Source organism: Pan troglodytes, chromosome 4 (genome assembly GCF_028858775.2).
Source record: "Pan troglodytes isolate AG18354 chromosome 4, NHGRI_mPanTro3-v2.0_pri, whole genome shotgun sequence".
NCBI lineage: Eukaryota > Metazoa > Chordata > Mammalia > Primates > Hominidae > Pan > Pan troglodytes.
The window spans coordinates 116814953-116835941 of NC_072402.2; the positions used below are offsets into that span (position 1 = coordinate 116814953).

Consider the following 20989-nt stretch of genomic DNA (forward strand, 5'->3'; position numbering starts at 1 on the left):
TTAAGAAAAGAGTTCCTTTGGAAATAAAAATTGAGTTTTTACTGCATTTGGGGTCCTGCTATCTAAAAATATGAGAAAGAATTATGAATAAACATGATTCTTGCCCTTCAGGAGCCTAAGTTTATTGTTGTCTGAATTGATTGCTGACTGTCATAACTATTTCCCAGAGGAAGTTTTCTTAAGGTTATATGTATATATATATACACACACACACACACACACACACATACATGTATATACATGTTCTTAGAATGTTTTATAAAATCAATTTTTATTTTATTTATTTTTAATTTTTTTTAGAGACAGAGTCTTACAGTGTTTCCCAGGCTGCAGTGTAGTGGCGCAGTCATAACTCACTGCAGCCTCAAACTCTTGAGTTTAAACAGTCATGCTACCTCAGCCTCTTGAGTAGCTGGGACTACAGACATGTGCCACCATGCCTGGCTTATTTTATTTTTTTAGAGACAGGGTCTCACTCTGTTGCCCAGGTTGGAGTGCAATAGTGTGAACACAGCTCACTGCAGCTTCAAATTCCTTGGCTCAAGTAGATCCTCCCACCGCAATGTCCCAAGTAGCTGGGACGACAGGCATGTCCCACCATGCCTGGCTAATTTTTAAAATTTTTTGTTGAGTGGGGTCTCACTGTATTACCCAGACTGGTCGTGAACTCCTGGGCTCAAGCAATCCTCCCACATTGGCCTCCCAGAGTGCTGGGATTATTTATAGACGTGAGCTGCCATGCCTGGCCTTATTTTATTTTTTAATTGATGCCTAATAGATGTACATGCTTTCAAAGTAAATGTGATAATTTAATACATTCATATAATTTGTAAAGATTAAATCACTGTACTTGGCATATCCAGCACCTTAAATATTTGTGTTTATGCTAGAAATATTTGAATTCGTCTAGCTGTTTTGAAATATACAATAGATTATTGTAAACTACATTTACAGTAGTGATCTGTCCAACACTAGGTCTTATGACTTCCATCAAACCGTTTATTAGTTCCAATTATTCAAGTTCTCTTCGTCGTCTCCCCCAACCTCCTTAGCCCTCTGGTAACCATCAGTCTGCTCTCTATGAGATCCACTTTTGTAGCTCCCACATATGAATGAGAACATGTGATATATTTGTCTTTCTGAGCTTGGCTTATGTCACTTAGAATGACCTCCAGTTCCATCCTTTTTATTGTTTGTTTGTTTGTTTTGTCAGAGTCTCAAAAAGGCTGGAATGCAGTGGCATGATCTTGGCTCACTGCAACCTCTGCTTCCCAGGTTCAGGCGATTGTTGTGCCTCAGCCTCCCCAGTAGCTGTGATTACAGGCATGTGCCACCATGCCTGGCTAATTTTGTATATACACATATATATATTTTTTAGTAGAGATGGGTTTCGCCATGTTGACCAGGCTGGTCTCAAACTCCTGGCCTCAAGTGATCTGCCCACCTTGACTTCCCAAAGTGTAGTTCCATCCTTGTTGCTGCAAATGGCAGGATTTCATTCTTTTTAATGGCTGAATAATATTTCATTGTGTACATATACTACATTTTTTTCATCCATTGATGGGCACTCAGGTTGATTTTATTATCTTGGGTACTGTGAATAGTGCTGCAGAAACATGGGCACATAGATGTCTTTTTGATGTACTGAATTTCATTCTTTTGCATATATACCCAGTAATGGAATTGCTGGATCATACGGTTGTTCAGTTATTAGGTTTTTGGATTTTTTGAGATAGAGTCTTGCTCTGTTGCCCAGGCTGGAGTGCAGTGACACAACCTTGGCTCACTGCAACCTCCGCCTCCTAGGTTCAAGCGATTCTCCTGCCTCTGCCTCGGAGTAGCTGGGATTACAGGTGTGTGCCACCACGCCTGGCTAATTTTTGTGTTTTTAGTAGAGATGGGGTTTTATGTGAGACAGGCTGGTCTCAAACTTCTGGCCTCAGGTGATCCGCCTGCCTTGGCCTCCCAAAATGCTGGCATTACAGCCCTGAGCCACCGTGCCTGACCAGTTTTTAGGTTTTTGAGAACCTGCATGCAGTTATCTGTAGTGGTTTTACTAATTTACATTCCCACCAACACAGTACCAGGGTTCCCCTTTCTCTGCATTTTTGAGAACATCTGCTATTTCCAGTCTTCTTGTTAAAAGCCATTTTAACTGGGGTGAGATGATATATGTTTATAGTTTTTATTTGCATTTTTCTGATGATTTGTGATGTTGAACATTTTTTCATATACCTGTTGGCCATTTGTATGTCTTCTTTTTAGAAATGTCTGTTCATGTATTCCCCCCCCCCCCTTTTTTTTTTTAATACAGAGTCTTGTGCTGTTGCCCAGGCTGGAGTGTGGTGGCTCATTCTTGGCTCCCTGCAACCTCTGCCTCCTGGGTTGAAGCAATTCTCCTGCCTCAACCTCCAGGTAGCTGGGATTACAGGTGCACACCATCATGCCCAGCTAATTTTTGTATTTATAGTAGAGACGGGGTTTTGCCATTTTGTCCAGGCTGGTCTCGAACTCCTGACCTCAAGTGATTCACCCGCCTCGGCCTCCCAAAATGCTGGGATTTCAGGCGTGAGCCACTGTGCCTGACCTTTTCCCCAAAAGCGTTCTTTTTGCTTAAAATTGTTTTGGCTATTTGGGGTGTTTGTGGCTCCACCTAAATTTTAGGGTCATTTTTTTTCTATTTCTTTGAAGAATGTAATCTGTATCAGAATACCAAAAATACTCTTCACAGAAATGGAAAACGATCCTTGGCTGGGTGCTGTGGCTCATGCTTGTAATCCTAGCACTTTGGGAGGCTGAGGCGGGTGGATCATCTGAGGCTGTGAGTTCGAGACCAGCATGTGACCAACATGGAAAAACCCCATCTCTACTAAAAATACAAAATTAGCCCGGCGTGGTGGCAGATGCCTGTAATTCCAGCTACTCGGGAGGCTGAGGCAGGAGAATTGCTTGAACCTGGGAGGTGGAGGTTGTGGTGAGCCAAGATCATGCCATTGCACTCCACCCTGGGCAACAAGAGTGAAACTCCGTCTCAAAAAAAAAAAAAAAGATCCTAAAATTGTCTTCTGTGTGGTCATTTTAACAATATTAATTCTTCCAATCCATGAGCATGGAATATCTTTCCATTTTTTGTGTGTCTGCATCAATTTCTTTCATCAGAGTTTTATAGTTTTCCTTGTACAAATCTTTCACTTCTTTGGTTAAATTAATTCCAGCTGGTCACAGGGGCTCACTCCTGTAATCTCATCACTTTGGGAGGCTGAGGAGGGCAGATCACGTGAGGCCAAGAGTTCAAGATCACCCTAGCCAGCATGGTGAAACCCCGTCTCTATTAAAAATACAAAAAACTTAGCCAGGCATGGTCGTGTGCACCTGTAGTCCTAGCTACTCGTGAGACTGAGGCATGAGAATCGCTTGAACCCGGGAGGCAGAGGCTGCAGTGAACCAAGATTGGTGCCACTGCACTCCAGCCTGGGCAACAGAGTGAGACTCTGTCTCAAAAATAAATAAATAAATAAATAAATAAATATAATAATAATAATTAATTCTGGATTTTTTCTGTTCTTCGTAGCTATTGTAATGGGATTGCTTTCTGATTTCTTTGTAAGATTGCTCGCCATTGGTGAGCATACAATGGTGTATGCTATTCTATACACCATTGATGTATAGAAATGCTGCTGATTTTTGTATGTTGATTTTGCATCCTGGAATTTTACTGAATTTGTTCATCCGTTCTAACAGGTTTTTTTGGTGCAATCTTAAGGCTGTTCTGAGTATACAATCATATCATTTGTGAACAAGGCTAATTTGACTTCTTCCTTTCCAATTTGGTTACCCTTTATTTTTTTCTCTTGCTTAACTGCTCTGGCCAGGACTTCTAGTACTATACTGAATAAAAGTGGTGAAAGTTGGCATTCTTGTTCCATATCTTAGAGGAAAAATCTTCAGTTTTTCCCTATTTAGAATGACGTTAGCTGTGGGTTTTTCATAAATAATCTTTATTATTGTGAGGAATGTTCCTCCTATGCCCAGTTTGTTGAGGGTTTTTATCATAAAGGGATGTTGAATTTTATCAAATGCTTTTCCAGGATCTGTTGAAACTATCATATGGTTTTTGTTCTTGGTTCTGTTAAGGTGATATATCACGTTTATTGATTTACATATTGTATTAGTCTCTTCATGCTGCTGATAAAGACATACCCAAGACTGAGCAAGTTACAAAAGAGGTTTATTGGACTTAGAGTTCCATATGACTGGGGAGGCCTCACAATCATGGCTGAAGGTGAAAGGCACATCTCACATGGCAGTGGCAAGAGAGAGAATGAGAGCCAAGTAAAATGGGTTTCCCCTTATGAAACCATCAGATCTCGTGAGACTTATTCACTACCGTGAAAACAGTATGGGGTAAACCGCCCCCATGATTCAATTATCTCCCACCTGGTCCCTTCCACAACACATGGAAATTATGGGAGTACCATTCAAGATGAGATTTGGGTGGGGACACAGAGCCAAACCATATCACATATGTTGAACCATCCTTGGGTCCCTGGGATGAATGCCACTTTATCATGGTGAATGATCTTTTAATGTGTTGTTCAATTTGGTTTGCAGGTATTTTATTGAGAATTTTTGTATCTGTCTTCATGTGTGATATGGGCTTGTAGTTTTTTGTTGTTGTTGTTGCTTTGTCTGGTTTTGGTGTCAGGATAATGCTGGTCTCATAGGATGAGTTTGGAAGTCTTCCTTTCTCTTCAGTTTTTTTGAAGAGTTTGAGTAGAATTGGTGTTAGTTCTTCTTTAAATGTTTGATAGAATTCAGCAGTGAAACCATCAGGTCCTGAGCTTTTCTTTGATAAAATACTTTTTATTATGGCTTCCATCTCATTACTCATTATTGATTTGTTGAGGTTTTGAATTTTTTTTGAAGAGTTTGAGTAGAATTGGTGTTAGTTCTTTAAATGTTTGATAGAATTCAGCAGTGAAGCCATAGGTCCTGAGCTTTTCTTTGATAAGATACTTTTTATTATGGCTTCCATCTCATTACTCATTATTGATTTGGTAAGGTTTTCTATTTCCTTATGGTTCAATCTTGGTAGGTTGTATGTGTCCAGAAATTTATCCACTCACTTCTGGATTTTATTGAATTTGCTGGTATATGGTTGTTCATAAGGATTCTTTTTAGTTCTTTGATCTAGTTGTTTTGTCTTCTATTTAATTTGTTACTTACTTGGGTCTTCTCTTTTTTTCTTAGTCAAGCCACAATTTTGTTGATTTTAACTTTTCATTAAAAAGTTTCATTTCATTGATCTTTTTTTTGTCTCTATTTCATTTATTTATGCTCTGATCTTTATTTTTTCTTCGTACAAATTTGGGTTTGATTTGTTTTTGTTTTTCAGGTTCCTTGAGGTGCATTATTAGGTTATTTGAAGTCTTTCTACTTTTTTTCTTTTTTCTACTTTTTTAATGTAAGCATTTATTGCTTTCAACTTTTCTTAGTACTGCTTTTGCTGTATCCTATAGATTTTGTTATGTTGTATTCCCATTTTCATTTGTTTTAAGAAAGTTTTAATTGCCTTCTTAATTTTGTTATTGATCCATTGGTCATTCAGGAGCATATTTGTGAAGTTTCCAAGGGTTTTCTTACTGATTTCTAGTTTTATTCCATTGTAGTGAGAAAAGGTACTTGATATAATTTCTGTTTTTCAAAAAATTGTTCAGACTTGTTTTGTGACCTCAGATATGTCTATTCTTGGGAATAGTCTATGTGCTGATGAAAATAATGTATATTCTGCAGCGGTTAGGTGGGTGTTCTTTAAATGTCAGGCCTATTAGATCTAGTGTATCGTTTAACTGATGTTCTTTGTTGATTCTTCTGTTAGATCTGTCTATTACTGAGAGTGGGGTGTTAAATTCTCCTACGTTATTGTATTGCATTCTATTTAGATCTATTCATGTTTGCTTTATTTTTATTTTATTTTTTTGAGACAGAGTCTCATTCTGTTGCCCAGGCTGGAGTGCAATGGCGCTATCTTTGCTAACTGCACCCTCTGCCTCCCAGGTTCAAGCGATTCTCCTGCTTCTGCCTCCCAAGTAGCTGGGATTACAGGCACCCTCCACCATGCCTGGCTAATTTCTGTATTTTTAGTAGAGACAGGGTTTCACCATGTTGGCTAGACTGGCCTCAAACTCCTGACTTCAGGTGATCTGCCAGCCTCGGTCTCCCAAAGTGCTGGGATTACAGGTGTGAGGCACCACGCCCAGCAGTGTTTGCTTTATATGCTTGAGAGCTCTGGTGTTGGGTGATAGAGATATTTATAATTGTTTATACTATTTCTGGATTGACTGCTTTATCGTTATATAGTAATCTTTGTCTCTTTATAGTCTGTCTTTGATTTGTAGCATATTTTATCTGATGTAAGTATAGCTAGTCAAGCTATTTTTTGGTTTTCAGTTGCATGGAATATCTTTTTCCACCCCTTTACTTTCAGTCTATGTATGCTTTTCTTGGTAAGGTGGGTTTCTTGTGGGCAGTATAGAGTTGGTTCTTTTTTCTTCATTTATTCAGCCACTCTGTGCCTTCTAATGGGAGAATAAAGCCCCTTTACATTGTGTTGTTAGGTTGCTGCAAAAGTAATTGTGAGTTTTGCCTTTAAAAAAGTATTATTGGTAAGTAAGGATTTACTACTAGCATTTTGTTGTTTTTCTGGTTGTTTTTCTACTCCTCTCTTCCTTTCTTACTGTTATCCTTTGTGGTTAAATGCTCTTCTCTGTTAGTGTATTTTACTTTGTTACTGTTTATTTTTAAAGTATTTATTATTGGTTTTGGCACTGTGGCTACCATGAGGCTCACATAAAACATCTTATTGAAGTGTGTTATTATCTTAAAGGTATGACAGCTTATATCTCAAAGAATAGAAACAAATAAAAATAAAATTCTATACTCACATTTTTGGCTTTCATTTGTCTTAATTTGCCTGTTTTTATATTGCCTGTCTCTTAAAAAGTTATTGTAGGTATTATTTTTGATAGATTTGTCTTTTGGGCTTCATAATAGAGTTATGAATAGGTTACACACCACAATTACAGTATTCTTCTAGATTTGTCTGTGACTTAATTTTTCCAGTGAGTTTTGTATCTTCCAAAACAATTTTTTTTTTTTTGCATATTAGTGGTTTTTTTAAATTTCATGTTGAAGAACTCCCTTTAGCATTTTTGCAAGTCTTAATCGTGGTGAATTTCGTCACCCTTTGTCTGGGAAATACTTTATCTCTCCTTCATATTAGAAGGATAACTTTGCTGGCTACAATATTTATAGAAGACAACATTTTGTCTTTTAGCATTTTGAAAGTGTCATCTAGCTCCCTCCTGGCCTATGTGGTTTCTCTTGATGAATCTTTTGCCAGACAAATTGGAGCTCCATTATATATGCATATATATATATATATATATTTTTTTTTTTTTTTTTTTTTTTTTGAGACAGAGTCTCATTCCATCACCCAGGCTAGAGTGCAGTGGCATGATCTCAGCTCACTGCAACCTCTGCCTCCTGGGTTCAAGCAGTTTTCATGCCTCAGCCTCCCGAGTAGCTGGAATTACAGGTGCGCACCACCACACCCTGCTCATTTTTGTATTTTTTTAGTAGAGATGGGGTTTTGCCATTTTGGCCAGGCTGGTCTCAAACTCCTGGCCTCAAGTGATCCACCCACCTTGGCCTCCCAAAGTGCTGGGATTACAAGCATCAGCCTTGTGCACAGCCACTTCATTTTTGGTACTGCCTTTTTTTTTTTTTTTTTTTTTGAGACAGAGTTTCACTCTTGTTGCCCAGGCTGGTGTGCAATGGCGCAATCTTGTCTCACCGCAACCTCCACCTCCTGGGTTCAAGCAATTCTTCTGGCTCAGCTTTCCTGAGTAGCTGGGATTACAGGCATACGCCACCATACCCAGCTAATTTTGTATTTTTAGTAGAGATGGGGTTTCTCCAGGTTGGTCAGGCTGGTCTTGAACTCCAGACCTCAGGTGATCCGCCCGCCTTGGCCTCCCGAAGTGCTGGGATTACAGACTTGAGCCACTGCACCCAGCTTTTGTACTGCTTTTAGGATTTTCTCTTTGTCCTTGACCTTTGAGAGTTTGATTATTTTATGCTTCGGGTTAGTCTTTTTTTTTTTTTTTTTGAGAAGGACTTTCGCTCTTGTCACCCATGCTGGAGTGCAATGGTGAGATCTCGGCTCACTGCAACCTCTGCCTCCCGGGTTCAAGTGATTTTCCTGCCTCAGCCTCCTGAGTAGCTGGGATTATAGGCGCCCACCACCCCACCCAGCTAATTTTTGTGTTTTTAGTAGAGACAGGGTTTCACCATGTTGGCCAGGCTGGTCTCGAACTCCGGACCTCAGGTGATTTGCCTGCCTCAACCTCCCAAAGTACTGGGATTACAGGTGTGAGCCACTGTGCCCAGCCACTTGGGGTTAGTATTATTTGGGTCAAATCTGTTTGGGGTCTTTTGGCCTTTGTCTACCTGGATATTTATGTCTTTTCTGAAGTTTTAGAAAGTTTTCTGTTACTTCTTTGGATAAGCTTTCTACTTTCTCTTGTTCAAATCCCTCTTGAATGCCAATTCTTAGATTTCATTTTTTGAGGTAATTTTTTGTATCTTGTAGGCAACTTCATTACTTTTCTTTTTTGTTTTTTTCTCCTCTGTTTTTTTTTTTTTTTTTCTTTGAGACAGAGTTTCACTCTTTTTGCCCAGGCTGGGGTGCAATGGCGCGATCTCGGCTCACCACAACCTCTGCCTCCCGTGTTCAAGCGATTCTCCTGCCTCAGCCTCCCAAGTAGCTGGGATTACCGGCGCCTGCTACCATGCCTGGCTACTTTTTTTTTGTATTTTTAGTAGAGACGGGGTTTCACCATGTTGGCCAGGGTGGTCTCGATCTCTCGACCTTGTGATCAGCCCGCCTTGGCCTCCCAAAGTGCTGGGATTACAGGCGTGAGCCACCGTGCCTGGCAGTCCTCTGTGTGTTTTTAAATAGCCTGACTTTGAGCTCACTGATTCTTTCTTCTGCTTGATCCATTCTTCTATGGAGAGCCTCTAATGAATTTTTCGCTCAGTTCCAAGATTTCTGTTTGATTTTTAAAAAATATTTCAATCTGTTTATTAACGTTTTCTGATAAATTTCTGAATTGCTTTTTGTCTTATCTTAGAGATGACTGAATAGTTGTTTCCTTAAAACTATTTTGAATTCTTGGTCAGAGAGCTCACATATCGCCTACTGGTTGGGGTCAGGTTCCTTGCTTTGTTTGGTGAGATCGTGGTTCCCTGTTTGCTGCATTTATTTATTTATTTATTTGACAGTGTCTTTCTCTGTTGCCCAGGCTGGAGTGCAGTGGTGAGATCACAGCTCACTGCAGCCTTAATTTACCAGCTCAAGTTGTCCTCCCATCTCAGCCTCCTTAGTAGCTGGGACTACAGGCACATGCCACCACACCCAGCTAATGTTTTTATTTTTGTTTTTTTGTAGAGGCAAGTCTTGCTGTGCTGCCCAGCCTGGTTTCAAACTCCTAGGCTCAAGGGATCCTCCTGTTTTGGCCTCCCAGTGTTGGGATTACAGGCGTGATCCACTGTGCTTGGCCTGCTGTTTCTTGTGGATGCACACCTATGTCTTTGCATTTATGGATTAGTTTTTTATTCTAGTCTTTGGCTTGTTTTGGTTTATATTGGATATGTTTACTTGGAGATTCTTCACTGCTAAGCCACTGCCCCTTTTTAGGCTCCAGGTGTTGCCTTAAGTCCAGGTTCACCTTGGCTCTAGTAAACCATCAAAGGGCTGCCGTTCCTAAAGTGAGGAGATCCCACAGGAGGTATCTCAGCAGAGGGGGAATGCTGGCTAAGGGTTAATGTGCTGGAAACCTGTGGGACAAACCTCCTACAGGGTGGTGTTACTACTGAACAGCCTCTCTCATGTGGCATCTCCTTTGGCTGAGTTATGGAGCACTATTTTCGGGGATGCAGATAATAATACTGCCTGCCCTCTTTGTTTCTCCCTGTCCTCAGAGATATTTCTTTAGGCACTTGTGATGCTTCTTATGGGTTAGGGCTGGGACAGATATCCTGCTAGAGAACCCAATATGGTGGGGAAGCTGGCTGTTCACCATAATCTCCCTTTTTCCAGTGTAGAAACAATGTTTGGGGAAATTTTCTGTGCCCTAGGTGCTGGGCAGAATTGGGGGAGGGGTGTTGTGAATGTGGAAGTCTCTTTGTCTTTTTTCATTTCTGAAAATTGTCTTTTTTCATTCCTGTGGCCCCAGGAACTGTCTTGTCTTCATATGTGAGTTCTGGGTTATTTCTGGTGATACTTTCAGCACTGTATATTTGTTTTGGGTTTTCTTTTTCTTTTATTTAAGAAAAATTCTTTTTCTTTTTTTTTCACATAGGGTCTTGCTGTGTTGCCCAGGCTGATCTCAAACTCCTGGGCTCAAGCGATCTTTTCTCCTTAGCCTCCTGATTCGGTGGGATTACAGGTGTGATGTTGTATGAATCTGTTTTTCATTTTCTTTGGAGGCAAGTGAAACACCACCTTTTTGGAGCCACAGTTATTATTTTTTAAATAACAGCTTTATTGAAATATAATTTACATACCATAAAGTTCACCCTTTTAAAGTGTAAATTTTAGTGGTTTTAGTGTATTAACAATGTGTATTACCACAATCTGATTATAGAACATTTTCCTCACCCCCAAGAGAAATCCCGTGTCTATTACCAATCACTGTCTATTTGCCACTACCCCTAGCCACTGGCAGCTGGTATCTTACAGCCACTTACATTGCTTGTTTGCTTATTTGCACCAACTACCTTACTGACTCTATGGATTTGTCTATTCTGGACATTTCATATAAGTGAAATAATAAAATATGTGGTCTTTTGTAAAGTTCATCCATGTTCTAGCGTTTACTAGTACTTTTTATGGCTTAATACTATTCCATTGTATGGATATATACTATATTTTGTTTAGCCATTGACAGTTGATGGACATTTGAGTTGTTTCCCCTTGTGGCCATTATGAATAATGCTGGTATGAACATTGATGTACAGGTTTTTGTGTGGACATGTTTTCAGTTTTCTTGAATACAGGCATATCTTGTTTTCTTGCTCTTTCCTTTATTGCACTTCAAGTATTATGATTTTTACAAATTGAAGTTTTGTGGCAACCCTTTGTTGAGCAAATCTGTCAGCACTATTTTTCCAGTTGCATGCGCTCACTTTGTGTCTCTGTGTCGCATTTTGGTAATTCTCAAAATATTTCAAACTTTTATTATTATTATTTTTGAACAGAGTCTTGCTCTGTCGCCCAGGCTGGAGTGCAGCAACACGATCTTGGCTCAGTGCAACCTCTGCCTCCTGGGTTCAAATGAGCACGCCTGGCTAATTTTCATATTTTTAGTAGAGACTGGATTTCACCATGTTGGCCAGGCTGGTCTTGAACTCCTGACCTCAAGTGATCTGCCTGCCTTGGCCTCCCAAAGTGCTGGGATTACAGGTGTGAGCCACCATGCCTGGCCCCTTTTAAAATTATTATTATATCTGTTATGATGATCAGTGATCTTTGTTACTATTGTAATGGTTGTGGAATGCCAATGAACTGCACTCAGACCTCCCTATTCACTGAGACACAATGATATAGAAATTAGAATAGTGACAACCCTACAGTGTCTTTTAAGTGTTCAGAAAGGAAGAGTTACACATCTCTTTCTTTAAATCAAAAGCTAGAAATGATTAAGTTTAGTGAGGAGGGTGTGTCAAGATGGGCCAAAAGCTAGGCCTATTGTGCTAGTTAGCCGTTGTAAATGCAAAGGGAAAATTCCAAAGGAAACTATTAATTAAAGTTCTGTTCCATTGAACACATGAATGATAAGGAAGCAAAATAGCCTTATTGCTTATATGGAGAAGGTTTGAGTGGTCTGGCTAGAAGATCAGACCAGCCACAACATTCCTTTAAGCCAAAGCCTAATCCAGAGCAAGACCCTAACTCTTCTCAATTCCGTGAAGGGCTGGGAGAGGTGAGGAAGCTGCAAAATTAAAGTTTGAAGCCAGCAGAGGTTGGTTCATGAGGTTTAAGAAAAGAAGTCATCTTTATAACCTGTAAGTGAAAGGTAAAGCAGCAAGCGCTGAGTGATGTAGAAGCTTCGGCATGTTATCCCGAAGATCTAGCTGAGATAATTGATGAAGGTGGCTATGTGAAAGAACAGATTTTAAAGCAGATGAAACAGCCTTCTGTTGGAAGAAGATGCCACCTAGGCCTTTCATAACTAGAGAGGAGAGGTCAATGCCTGGCTTCAAAGCTTCAAAGGACAGCCTGACTCTTGTTAGGGGCTAATGCAGTTGGTAACTTTAAGTTGAAGCCCATGCCCATTTATCATTCTGAGAATCCTAGAGTCTTTAAGAATTATGCTAAACCTAGTCTGCCTGTGCTCTACAAGTGGAACAACAAAGCCCGGATGACAGCACCTATGTATACAGCACAGTTTACTAAATATTTCCAGCCCGCTGTTGAGACCTACTGCTGAGAAAAAAGATTTCCTTTCAAAATATTGCTGTTCATTGACAATGACCTGTGCTCTGATCAGGCAGGTGTACAAGGAGATTAGTGTAGTTTTTATGCTTGCTAAAACATTCATTCTGTAGTCCATGAACCAAGAAATGCTTCCAACTTTTAAAGTCTTATTTAAGAAAGTTATTTCATAAGGCTATAGCTGCTATAGATAATGATTCCTCTTATTGATCTGGACAAAGTAAATTGAAAACCTTCTGGAAAGGCTTCACCATTCTAGATGCCATTAGGGACATTTGCAATGCATAGGAGGAGGTCAAAATATCAACATTACCAAGAGTTTGGAAGAAGTTGATTTCAACCTTCACAAATTACTTTGAGGGGTTCAAGTCTTCAGTAGAGGAAGTAACTGCAGACTTACACAATCTTTTTTTTTTTTTAATTTTTAATTTTTAGACAAGGTCTCACTCTGTTGCCTGGGCTGGAGTGTAGTGATGCTCACCACAGCCTTGACCTTCTGGGCTCAGGTTATCCTCCCACCTCAGCCTTTTGGGTAGCTGGGACTACAGGCGTATGCCTCTGCAACCAGCTAATTTTTTGTGTTTTCTGTAGAGCTGGTTTTGCCATGTTGCCCAAGCTAGTCTTTAACTCCTGGACCCAAGCGACTCACCTGTCTTGGCCTCCCAAGGTTCTGGGATTACAGATGTGAGCCACCATGCTCAGCCAAGTTCAATAATTTTATTTGATTTAAAATTTACCAAGACTACGGAGACAGCTTTGTTAACTTCTAGTACCATCGCTGAGAAAAAGTCAAATAGTAGTAGTATGATGCAGCAGCAGCAAAAGAACAAGGGTAATTCAGAACTAGATAAGTCATTGAATGATGAAGTGGTAATTGTGTTATTAGTTGGTATTTTCCTCTGTATAGTACTAAGTGTTTATTTCTGGGATTACTTTACATTTCTCAACTCTGCAAGTGTAATATTTGTATTAAGTAGTAATTTGTGTGGGCTTCAAAATTAATGTAGACTTGATGTGGGAAAATTTTGGGTCATGTTTGACAAAATACTTGCAACGTAATATCTGAAATGAGGTAGATAATTTCAGGTATAACAAAGGTGAAGTTGTGAAGACATGAGTTTTTTTATTCCACTGAAAGGAAACTGAAAATGTTGTTTAGAAGGGAGCAAATCTAAATTGTAAACATGTAAAATTCAACACAATATTTTGAGAAACAGTGACAATCAGTATTCTCAAAATTTAATATCAAGGAGAAAAATTAGTTTCTAAATTATTTGAAAGACAACTTCTCTTAAAATTAGCCTTTGGAATTTATTCTTGCTAATGGTCTTATGACAAGCCTTATGATCCCATCATGGGTATTTATATAGGAGAGGAGATCATCATGTGATTTTTTTGTTTGTTTGAGCCAGTTCTTTTCACTTTGTGAAACTAGTGGAATCATACTTGATTATTCTTTCTAATTTTTAGGTAAAATTCCAGGCAAGCATGTTAACTAGGGAAGGCCCTGTTGGTACCATGGAAATAGCAGGAGACCAAAAATCAAGAGATCAGGTTCTGAAGCCCCACTCTGCCACTGAGATGTTATCAACTTATTTGGGCCTTGATTTTCTTTTCCATATAGCACATTCATTTGTATGTTCTCTCAAGTCCCATTTTTAATATTTTTTGATAGAGTATACAGAATAATTTTGGTTTTGGTAGGAATTAAGGTATATATGAAGTATAATTTTTTTTTTTTTTTGAGATGGAGTTTTGCTCTTGTTGCCTAGGCTGGAGTGCAATGGCGCGATCTCAGCTTGCTGCAACCTCCACCTCCCGGGTTCAAGCGATTCTCCTGCCTCAGCCTCCCAAGTAGCTGAGATTACAGGCATACACGACCATGCCTGGCTAATTTTGTATTTTTAGTAGAGACGAGGTTTCTGCATGTAGGTCAGGCTGGTCTTGAACTCCAGACCTCAGGTGATCCGCCTGCCTCAGCCTGCCAAAGTGCTGGGATTACAGGCATGAGCCACCATGCCCAGCCTGAAGTATAATTTTTAAATATATGTGCGTGTGCAAAAATGAGGAGCAAGTAGACAGTTGATAAAAACTTTATGAACTCAGGTTGGAAAACAGTTTGTGTTAGATGTCTTATTGTTGTAACGTGTACCAGTCTATAATATGAATCCTAGGAGAACAACCATGTACCCTGTAATGGAAAAAACTCCTGTGATCAAAGAAGGTGGTAGGGAAAAGGACACACAAAAGAAGAGTTGTAGTTGGGAGAGTTATGCTAACTGTTGTAAAATTGAAAAAGAGCTATGAAATGCTTGGCAACAAGTCTTGAGCTATGTATACTTTCTTTTGTTGTGATGACTGTTTTTGTGAAATTAAATGCTTCATTTATTCCACTTATAAATTATTAGCTGCATTCTAGGCCCTTGTGTTAGAATTGAGGACTAGAGTAGAGAACAAGATAAACTTGAATCCTTCCTTTTTGGAATTTAACTTTTAATAATAGATATGGACAAAAGACGTTTAAAAATTGTGATATATGCCGTGAAGAAAATAAACAGTAATGTGATAGAAAGTAATGAGAGAGATAGTGGTTGGGAATTGTAGCCTGAATGTTGGAAAGCAGCTAACTAGAAAAGACCAGGCAGATAAAAGGCAGATAAACACCTTGAGATGTAAAAAGGAACAGAAACAAGAGCCAACTGAGAGAAGGAAAGAATAGCCTGAGATGGGTTTATAGAAGGACCACCATTTCGGATATTGACCATGGTGTGGTGTTGAGATTTTATTCCAAGTGCAGTGGAAAACTGTTGAGGGGTTTAAGCAGGGAAAATTACTTGGTGCAGTAAACATTTTTCAAATATCACTCTTTGTGGAAATGCATTAGAGGGAGGCAAGAATGGAAGTTTGCTATTAGTAGAATAGGAGAGAGATGATCATGGTTCAGTTTAGACAAGGGTGGTAGCATTCACTGGAGATGAAAAAAGTGGGCCGGGTGCAGTGGCTCACGCCTGTAATCCCAGCACTTTGGGAGGCCGAGGCGGGTGGATCACGAGGTCAGGAGATCAAGACCGTCCTGGCTAACACGGTGAAACCCCGTCTCTACTAAAAATACAAAAAATTAGCTGGGCGTGGTGGTGGGCACCTGTAGTCTCAGCTACTGGGGAAATTGAGGCAGGAGAATGGCGTGAACCTGGGAGGCGGAACTTGGAGTGAGCCGAGATTGCGCCACTGCACTCCAGCCTGGGCGACAGAGTGAGACTCCATCTCAAAAGAAAAAAGAAAAAAGTGGACAGAGTTCAGAGTTGATGCATATTTTGCAGAAAGGACTGACAGAATTTGCTAATAGGCTGTATATGGGGAGATAAGGGAAATAGTGCCAAATGTAGATTTTTTTTTAAGAAAACACCTAAAATTGGTCTTTTAAAACATTTATTCTCCCTGCCTTAAAACATGATAGTTAATACTAGTATTCTACATGGTAAATGTTTCCTTGACACTTTTATCATTTTTATTTATTTATTTATTTTAGGCTTATGCATCTGGATGTGACATTGTAATACTGGGAAGCGATTTTGAAAGATTACAGATAATCCCAGGAGCTAAACATGGAAATATTCAAGTGGGATGTGTAGACTGTTCAATGCAACAAGGCAAGGTTTGTAATCTTCTAATATACAAATTTGTTTGGAATATGGTTTTTGTCAGGATAATCTCTGAAATGTGTATTTCCTATTGAATTAGAGACTTGGCTTTGTTTCAAAGATAGTGTAGCTAGAAGAATTTTTGGCTGTCTAAGATGCATTCTATAGAGTGCCAGAAATTCTCTTCTTATATAATTTTAAATTATAGCATCATCTTCTCTGAGAAAGAAATACAATACTTACTGATGTAGAATGAGTCTAAAGCTTACGTATTTAAAAGGTGATTGGACTGGGGGAAAGGAGTAACAATGAATCTTCAATATTTACAAATAAACTAAAGGAAATGATTTAGAGTTTTTTTTTTTTTTTTTGGTCTGTGAACAGGTAGTTATCTCCTTGTAACTTCCATGTAACAAGGGCTGTGTAACTTTTTGTGGAAATGAAAAACTCTTTGAGAGTTTATAATATTCTCAGCCCATAAGAAAAGTGAAAAACTTTATCTGGACTTCTATTTGCATATGAAAAGTAGAAAGGTAACCTTGAAAGTAAAATAGCAACAACATAAACAAAAGTAACAAAGTATAAAATTCTTCTAGATCAGGTTAAATACAGTTCCAGTAGTACCAGAATGAGAAAGTCATACTACTAGGCAAGGCAGCATAATATATAGCTTAAAATAACTCCATGTAGGCATAGGTGGTAAGGCCTATATATAGTTGTAGCTAGACTGGACTGAACTTCGCAAATACACTCATATGATTCCACTAGAACATTTTGTGTAAGGAATCAAAATGGTCATATTAAGAGTCCATGGACCCAATCATTTGTTTTTAAATCTAATCTTCATTTGAGGTAAACTTTCTAGGATTAAAAGTTGCCACCTGGGACTTAAAGATATTAATTATAAAATGAGTTTCTGTTTTCTGAATCTTTACATATTTGTTGGACTACTGTTCTTTTTGTTACATGGTATTCCTTCCCTTTAATATAGTTACAGGTGTCCTCTATCTTTTGTTGAGGCCTCTTATGACTTCTCGCTATACAACAAAAATGATCTTTATTATGGAATGCTGGAAATCCTTGGGTTTTTTTTTTGTTTTTTGTTTGTTTTTGTTTGTTTGTTTTGTTTTCTGTTTTTCAGATGGAGTCTCGCTTTGTTGCCCAGGCTGGAGTGCAGTGGTGCAATCTCGGCTCACTGCAGCCTCTGGCTTCCGGGTTCAAGCAATTCTCCTGCCTCAGCCTCCCAAATAGCTGGAATTACAGGTGCTCGCCATCATACCCGGCTAATTTTTGTATTTTTAGTAGAAACGGGGTTTCATCATGTTGGTAAGTCTGGTTTCAATCTCCTGACCTAGCGATTTGCCCTCCTTGGCCTCCCAAAGTGCTGGGATTACGTGAGCCACTGCGCCCAGCCTATCCTTGAGATTTTTATTTTCATTCTCTTCATGTTTGTTTGATCTTCTAGCTCTTTTGTTCTGTAATCTTTCTTAACTGTATAAAAACTTGCTTAATACCATCTGGACTCACATGGAGCTGGTTAATGTTAAAAATCTAATTTAATACTTTCCAATATGAGCTATCTTTTTGTGATAGACTATATGACAGTCCAGGTTAGAATGAAGAAATCATGGCCATGTGTGGTGGCTCATGCCTGTAATCCCAGAGCTTTAGGAGGGTCAAGGTGGGCAAATCGCTTGAGACCAGAAGTTTGAGACCAGCCTGGGGCAACCCTGTCTCTACAAAAATAAAAGTAATAAGTAAATAGCCGGACGTGGTAGTATGCTCCTGTAGTCCTAGCTACCCGGGAAGCTGAGGCGGGAGAATCACTTGAGCCCAGGAGTTCCAGGCTGCAGTCAGCTCTGATGGCACCACTGCACTGCAGCCTGGGTGACAAAGCAAGACCCCATCTCTACAAAGAAAAACAAAAAGAGGAATTAAGAAGTCATTTGGTTTTATAATCATTCTAATGAAGAAATATTTTCTTCATTTACAGATATCAGTATTATCATAGTGGTTCCTTAAAGTATCAGGAAGAAAATTGGCAGGTTCTGGTACCTGGGGACTTCTGACTGTTTACATTTAAGAAGGAAATGTTCTTTGGGAAGCCGAGGCAGGTGGATCATGAGGTCAGGAGTTCAAGACCATTCTGGCCAAAATAGAGATACCCCGTCTCTACTACAAAATTAAAAAAAAAAAAATTAGCTGGGCGTGGTGGCGGGCGTCTGTAATCCCAGCTACTCAGGAGGCTGAGGCAAGAGAATCGCTTGAACCCAGGAGGCAGAGGTTGCAGTGAGCTGAGATCGTGCCACTGCATTTCAACCTGGGTAACAGTGTGAGACTCCGTCTCAAAAAAAAAAAAAAGAAGGAAATGTCATAGGCACCTGTATTTTTATTATTACTGTTTTTTTCTTTGTACTGTACTACCACCTAATTCATTTTTCTGAGAAAATTAATCCTCATTTATCCTTTTATTCATCAGCTTCAAAGTATTCTTAGCCCATTACCTTGGAAAAGTTCAAATTGTTCACCTTGGTGTGAGGCCTTTTACAACCTGGCTCAGATCTGCCTTTTTAGTCTCAGGTACACTATTGTGTTATAAGGAGCACTCTCTTCTTGGTGGGATGGTGGTCATTCACCTCTAAACATACATTGCCTCTTTTAATCTTTACACCTGTTTTCTTTTTTTTTTTTTTTGAGACGGAGTCTCACTTTGTCGCCCAGGCTGGAGTGCAGTGGCGTGAACTCGGCTCACTGCAAGCTCCGCCTCCTGGGTTCACGCCATTCTCCTGCCTCAGCCTCCCGAGTAGCTGGGACTACAGGCGCCCGCCATCACGCCCGGCTAATTTTTTTTGTATTTTTTAGTAGAGACGGGGTTTCACCGTGTTAGCCAGGATGGACTCGATCTCCTGACCTCATGATCCGCCCGCCTCGGCCTCCCAAAGTGCTGGGATTACAGGCGTGAGCCACCGCGGCCGGCCTTACACCTGTTTTCATACTATGCCCTATTTATAAAGTTGAATACTCGCTGCTTTTTGAAATCCCACCCATAATTAAAGGCCCAAACTAAACACTTCCTCCAGATCAATGCAGCACAAGTGATATCTATATCCTAAGAATTCAGAAGGCTTAAAATATCCATTCACAGTTTTTTCTCCATGTTTGTTGTGTCCTCATTTCTTACCTTCTCTTTACTACATCATATGTTCTTTTTTCTATCCCTGATTCATTCATTTAATCTCTCTCTGTGTTTGATTTCCAATATTTTGATGTTCTTTATATGAGACTCACTCAAGTTATAGTAGTAGTTACCTTATAAAACAGAGCCAGGAAAGGTTATGATCCATCAATTTAAAGAGTAAATTCAAAGGATAAAATAGAATATGTTTTAAAATGTACTCAGGGAGTTTCCAGAGGAATAGACCTAAGTTATATTTTTGAAAAGTTAATGTACACTGACAGAATTGTCAATTTAGAGGATGGATGACGACAGTTAGCATTTACTGTGCATATTGTATGTCACTTATTATATGTTAGGTGTTTTACAAATGTTATTTCAACCCTCAATGCTGTTAGGAAGATAGTGTTGTACATATTATGAACACTGTAATGGAAACTAACGTTTGGAGAGATTAAGTTGCTAGTTAACATAGTAAGTTGCAGTTCTAGGATTCTAATGCAGATGTGATAGTCTTCAAAACTGACATTCTTAAGCATCAGTGAATGAAATTGTGTGTATTGGCATATTTAAAGTTATAGTATTCATTTCTTTGCTTTTTTTGATTCATAAGTAACATATCCCTAATAAATTCTTTTTTTCTTTTTAAAAGATTGCAGCGTCTTATGGAAATGTTATCTCCATTTTTGAACCAGTTAACCTACCAAAACAAAAGAAAAATTTGGTCAGTAATTTATGATTTCTTCTTTTAGGAATTGAAATGTTTTAAGTATTGAAAGAGTGTAAAATCAGAGTGATCATCGAGTAAATCGGTATTACTTATATACTGTAATTGAACCTACGTGTTAAATTCCATTTTGATATTAAAAATATATTTAAATTTTTCATTGGAATAGAACTAAAATAAATTGTGCCAATGAATTGTTGAAATGCTTTATTATTTTATTTCTGACATTTTTAATTTTATAATATTTCAAGAGTCAGTAACCTAAAGTTTGGCACTACTTTATTACTAGTATCAAATACCGTTGTCCAGCCATATGTGGTACTCTTTCCTTTGTTTTATAATCTACCTTTATACAGGTTTTCTGCCTCTTCAGGGCTTAACTTCCTTGCATTATTTAGATCATGTAATACAATCGTTAACAGGTCAATGAATGTTTTTCTTTATAAGCAAGCTGTACTCAGAAATAGTTCCGAAAACTGGTTACCCAATAATTTATAAATATTCGAATCATGTTAGCAGATTTTATAGGTTCTTTAATGCTTGTGCCTGTAATCCTCTCTATTTGGGAGGCTGAGGCAGGAGGATTGCATAAGGCCAGGAGTTTGAAACCAGCCTGGGCAAGATTTTAAAAAAAGTTTAGCCAGGCATGGTGGCACATGCCTACAGTCTCAGCTGCTCAGGAGGCTGAGATGGGAGGATGGTTTGAGCCCAAAAATTTGAGGTTGCGGTGAGCAATGATCGCACCACTGCATTCCAGCCAGGGTGACACAGTGAGACCCTGTCTCCAAAAATAAAAATAAAAACAAACCGTCTGAAAGAAGATAAGTGTAGTGTCATTGAAAGAGCAGTGTAAGGGAGCTAAATGATGAGAAATTATGAACACAAGG

General features: G+C 39.0%; 1 protein-coding gene across 17 annotated transcripts in view; it reads left to right on the forward strand.

The window, feature by feature from the left end:
• Positions 1-20989, forward strand: part of DMXL1 (Dmx like 1) — a 191492-nt gene that overhangs the window by 10695 nt on the left and 159808 nt on the right. For 13 of the 17 annotated variants that reach the window (XR_010156981.1, XR_010156982.1, XR_010156983.1 and 10 more), the window contains 2 exons: positions 16089-16214; positions 20028-20099. Coding sequence is in view for 14 of the 17 variants with exons in the window: in XM_063810591.1 (XP_063666661.1) it covers positions 16089-16214; positions 20028-20099 (198 nt within the window). In the remaining 3 variants the exon portion in view is untranslated. Of the gene's footprint in view, positions 1-16088; positions 16215-17341; positions 17527-20027; positions 20100-20989 lie in introns of all 17 variants that reach the window. The other 4 variants (XM_063810596.1, XM_016953663.4, XM_063810597.1 and 1 more) reach the window with 2 other exon arrangements.